Source organism: Nicotiana tabacum, chromosome 4 (genome assembly GCF_000715075.1).
Source record: "Nicotiana tabacum cultivar K326 chromosome 4, ASM71507v2, whole genome shotgun sequence".
Lineage (NCBI taxonomy): Eukaryota > Viridiplantae > Streptophyta > Magnoliopsida > Solanales > Solanaceae > Nicotiana > Nicotiana tabacum.
In genome coordinates, this window is record NC_134083.1 from 46989348 (window position 1) to 46994776 (window position 5429).

At 34.1% G+C, this 5429-nt stretch overlaps 1 protein-coding gene across 1 annotated transcript; it reads left to right on the forward strand.

The window, feature by feature from the left end:
- The first annotated feature begins 987 nt into the window (after nucleotides 1-987).
- On the forward strand, nucleotides 988-5198 carry LOC107809563 (uncharacterized). The gene is made up of 7 exons (XM_016634220.2): nucleotides 988-1124; nucleotides 2639-2761; nucleotides 3401-3739; nucleotides 3832-3878; nucleotides 4109-4171; nucleotides 4564-4696; nucleotides 4898-5198. The coding sequence occupies exons 2-7, from the start codon at nucleotides 2656-2658 to the stop codon at nucleotides 4927-4929; spliced, it is 720 nt and encodes a 239-aa protein (XP_016489706.1). The 5' UTR covers nucleotides 988-1124; nucleotides 2639-2655; the 3' UTR covers nucleotides 4930-5198.
- Nucleotides 5199-5429: the final 231 nt, after the last annotated feature.

Consider the following 5429-nt stretch of genomic DNA (forward strand, 5'->3'; position numbering starts at 1 on the left):
GTTTTTTATTTTAAAATAATTTAAAACTCCAACTTGAAACTGGAGCTTTATCCTAAAAATCTATTTCTTTATTTTTATTTCTTTATTTTCGTTTTTTATTTTAAAATAATTTAAAACCCCAACTTGAAAATGGAGCTCTATCCTAAAAATCTATTTCTTTATTTTTATTTTCGTTTTTTATTTTAAAATAATTTAAAACTCCAACTTGAATATGTAGTTTTCTTTTATTAATATATTTGCTTTTTATATTGTAGATAATTTAATTTTTTCTTATTTTTCATTTTTTAATTTTAAAATAACTTTAAAACTCCAACTTGAAACTACTTCCCAATTTGAATGAGTAGTTATTGTTTTTAGATTTTCGTTGTTTTAATATAGCTAATTATAAGATATCTATAATTATTAATTATTAATTATTAATTCAAATAGAGTAACCAATTAATTTAAAATTTAAAAAGAATCTTTTAGTTAAAAAGGTATTTTATTTTGTCTTAGTAATGCCACTTGGCTTTTTGTTGTTATGCTACTTGTCTTAATAATGTGCTTTTGCCTCTCCTTTTATTATATATAGATAATTATTAATTCAAATAGAGTAACCAATTAATTTAAAATTTAAAAAAGTTTTTTTAGTTAAAAAGGTAGTTTATTTTGTCTTAATAATGCCACTTGGCTTTTTGTGGTTATGTCACTTGTCTTAATAATGTGTTTTTGCCTTTTCTTTTATTATATATGTAGATATAGATATGTAGATATGTAGATATGTAGATATAGATATATAGATGGATTCACAGTTTGAGAGGGAAATCCAAACTCTTTTTGGTCCTTGCTTCTTTCCTAGAGTAAACCAGCTAAATTAGCAAAATCGGAAAAGTTATTATCAGGGTTTGTTTGTACTATTGGACCAAATCCGGAGATATACATAGTGTAGGGACCAAAAGGTAAAATTTCAAGATCGTATTTGATACTGGATAAGTATATGAGGACCAAAATTAAAATTTCCCAATCTAATTTGAAAAACCAACTTGGTAGGCGAACCCAATTTTGAAATGAATCTTCTTCCGCCAAGTTTTTGACAGTTGACCACCACTTTCCCTCTCTCCCTCGGCTCTGAGAAAATTTGAGATGTAAGTTCTCCTTCCTCTTTGGTAATCTTTACTTGTTAACATCTTCTCTTGCTTGCTTTATTTTTGGCTCTATTTTGTGGGGTTGTGCTGATATGCCTTATGAGCATTAGTCATCAGTTTTCTGAAAATTTTCTTTTTTAGGAAAAGATTTTGAGTAAAAAACCATAAAAGGATGAAAATCTATCGTTACTGGGGAGTTGTAGGTCAATTATCTTCGACTCATTTTACCAAATCCTTCTAAGTTCCTCAGCAACTGTTTTCAGTTTCTAAGGCATGTAAAAGTGTGAACTTCTGGAAAATAATATTAGTTTAAAATGTCAAATATCTAAATCATTCTTTTCACATGGGCCGTTTAGTAAGAGTAGTATTAGACCACCCACTTGACAGTATACAACAACAACAGACCCAGTGAAGTTACACAACTGGGGTCTGGGTAAGGTAGTGTGTACGCAGATATACCTATCGAGCCTGTTTCCGATAGACCTTAGGCTCAAGAAAGATGGAAAGAAATAGTAGAAACAAGCAATATCAACAACAAGGGCCAGAAAGATAATAACAGCAAACTAATAGCCAGAAAATAGATGGAAGGAAGAAGTGGCAACAAACATGGACCACAGGACGATACTAAGAAACCGACGCAGAAGGTAATTGGAAAACAACATGTAAAATTAGCAATCTAAGAACAAGGAAAAAAAACTACCAGACAAACCTTAATACCCCCGGTACGGATCATAATTATGCTCGACTACCTACTAACTTTCGACCCTAATTCTCGACCTCCACACCCTCCTATGAAGGGCCATGTCCTGTCGGATCACCTCTCTCCAATACTTCCTTGGCCTTCCTCTACCTCTTCTCATACCCACCAAAGCCAACCGCTCACACCTCATTAGTGGGGTATCTGAGTTTCTCCTCTTTACATGTTCGAACCATCTAAACCTCGCTTTTCGCATCTTGTCCTCCATGGGAGCCACACGCACCTTTACCCGAATATCTTCATTCCTAATTTTATCCCACTTGGCATGCCCGTACATCCATCTCAGCATCCTCATTTCCATTACTTGACGGTATGTATCACTAAAAAAATTAATGTTATTTCACGAAGAGTATGAATTTCAGAGAATGGAGTGACCTAAGTACAAACGTGAGATGTTTCTTCATACCAATGAAAAAGGCAAAGCTTTGAATGAATTATTGATGAGATATATTTTTATGTTTTCTATTTATTGTATTGTGACAAATAGGGTACATGCATCATCTTCTTCTTAGTCAGTAAGAACAAATTGATCCTTAGGAGTGACATTGTGCCAGGAAAACTGGTAGGAAGTACTTTATATTTAATCTACTAGCAAGGACAAAGAAATGATAAACTTATTGTCTAATAATTCAAGCATAGGGTTAATTTGATCATTCTCTTTGCCAGACTGCCTTAGTTTAAACATGTTTTTGCTAATTACGAAAATTACTCATACAAGTGTATTGCATGATTTTCTCGTAAATTATTATGTTTTCAGAGAATTTGTATATCTCCATGCCAAGGCGTAGAGGAAAACCTCGTGCAAAACGTGAGGTTGAAAAGGATGCTAATCAAGAGGAACATCAAGTGGAAAAGGAAGATGATATATTCAAGCAGGAAGGTATCGTTTTTATTGTGCAAATGTTTGTCTGTTTAAACATTTGGAAGAAAAAGTATGTTGGTTATTTTTGAAAAAGGAAATTTTGTGAGAGGAGACAAGCCAAGGACAACAGCTGCAATTATTAATTGGGCTGCTGAAATCCTGAAGCAGTAAATATTACTTTGCTTGGTTGCAAGTCGTATGAAGCTATATTACAAAATACACATCTTTTATCCATTTTCGCCTATTATTTTGGTTGATTTTATCAAATAAGTACTCTGCGTGACTGATTGGTTCTGTTATTTCTTTTCCTGCAAGCTGAAGAAAGAGGTAAAATATATCAATTTGCTTGGTCTAATACCTTCCATTTATGTGATGCTTTTTGAACGTAAAAGAAGGTTATGAAAACTGAAGATGCATTTCATAAGAAAAGCTAAATGTAGAAGGAAAATATTTCTAGTCTGTGTTTGAGTTGGAATTTTTGAAGTGAGAGGAAAGTTGATAATCAAATGACATTCGAAAGAATGTAACTAAGAAGTACTTAAACATGGTTCTGTTTTGTGTCAGATGAATTTTGATTTTCACATTACCATCATGATTGAATCTCAGCGAGTATGTCATTCACCTTATTGTTACTGATGAATCACTATCTATTTTCAGCTGAACGTCAAAGTGCTGCTATCAGGGCTATTCGTGATGTGGAGATTGAACAGTTAAAAACTATGATGCAATTGCTACGATCAAATTTTAGTAATGAACAACTTCAAGTTCCAGTAATGCAATTTTTTGAGGAAAAGTTTCCAAACCTGGTTATTGTAAGGAAGGAGAAACATGGCCAGTCTGAAGTGCAATGGAAAGACGATGATGATAATTTAAGCATGGACCAGTTCGATGGAAAGAATCTACATGCTTCTCTTCTTCATAAACTGTCCACAGTGTATCCTGATTGCTCCAGTGCCATGCCATTATTTGGTGGATTTGAATTCTCAAATAGATCTGGTATCTTTAAATCTCTTTTTGGCAATTCTTATATGGAATATCTAGACACTCAAGTTTATTTCTTCTTACTTAATTCAACTACATTTTGGCAGTTAAAACAGCCCTTTGTGGTGCCGAAAATCTGCAGATCAAGGGATTTGTATGTTCTATTGCAGTTCATTCTACTATTTCCCGCAGTTTATGTCATTGTGCAATTCATTTTGCAATACCACATTTCGAGTAACTTAGGTTGCACTGGTGTTCCCTTTTTGGCTGCTGGCTAAACTCTTGCATTTAAGTTTTGGAAGTTGATGTGCCCTCAAGATGATTTCAACACTTGCTTATTCTTCTTTGTTCCTTATTTGCTATATTTTTTTTCTTCCTGTGAAGGTCTTGGAAGAGCCATCTGATACCCAAATGCTCGATCTGGCGGATACTATTCAGACACCTGGTGTATGTAGCTATAATATAATTTCTGTGCACTTTGTTGTTACACACTTGTTTGTGATATCTTTTTCTTTACTCACCGATTATAAAAACATCTAAATAATGGGATGTATGAAGCATTGTATTTCCTTCCTTTTTTATTTCTCTATCTGGATGACTGAACCTCTATGTCCTCTCTTGAGATATACCACTGAACTTCATCGTTATTTAGTTTATTATGCTTTAGGAACAATGTTATGAACTAGTGGCATTACTTATGTAAGTGTGTGATGGTTTAATGAAGTGACTTTAATGAAACTAATTTCATTCCAAAGTTGCATGCAGTTTTCTGTTGATGTCTTCATGAGTGTTTCGTGCTAGAGGCCATATTGATGCAGTTACATTTTTTTTTACTACAGGCATATAGTAGCAGATTGTCTGTTGGGATGACTCCCAAAACTTTAAGGCTGCCTAAGCCTGGAGAAATGCTTCTATCTGTCCACGGCTCTCCTCTTGGTGTTTACAAAGAAGACAACATGGAAGCAATACATGGTATGGGCCTATATGAGAGATGACTTTGGTCATTAGAAAGTTCATGTGGAAGTACTCTGTTTCACTTGCCAAATCTGCCTTTCTTTTTAATTATTCCGAGTATCAAATTTCCTGCTGTGACATATCTGGACTGCTTCATTGTATGTACTCGTGATTTTTGTTTTTTCCTTTTCCCTAATAAAGTGTTACTTTGTGCTGCAGAGTCGGAAGATGGAGGAAATGACTCTGCGTAATCTTTGTAATGTCTGAAACTTTTCATCAAGACTGACCCGTGCTCTTAATGTTATTGAGAGTGTTCATAAAGCTCTTTGCCAGCCACCTTTTAACTTGTTCCATTTCTTTTTCTGTATTCTCTTTTCCCCTTCCCTTTGCTCGGCTAGAGGCTGGCAGGGTTCGTCTGACTACTTTCGGGAAGCTATGCAGCTGGAAAAGTGGTGCTCTTTGTACATAATTTTGTAAGAGCAGACAAGATCTTTAGATTATAGATGCTCAAGTTCTTTAATACTTTGTGTTTTTAGTGTTAGCTCTAGTTTATCTGCATGATTTCACTATCCTTATTTATAAATCTTTCTTGCAACCAGTCTTCCTTAGGTTGAACTATGAAAGATATAGGATGTACAAGTTGCAAAGCATGATTTAAGCAAGAAGAGGAGTTTAACTAGTTGGAACTTGATGAGGAACTTCTTAGACAGCAGGAAAAAGACATAACTATGGCTGTCAAATTTGGCCCAAG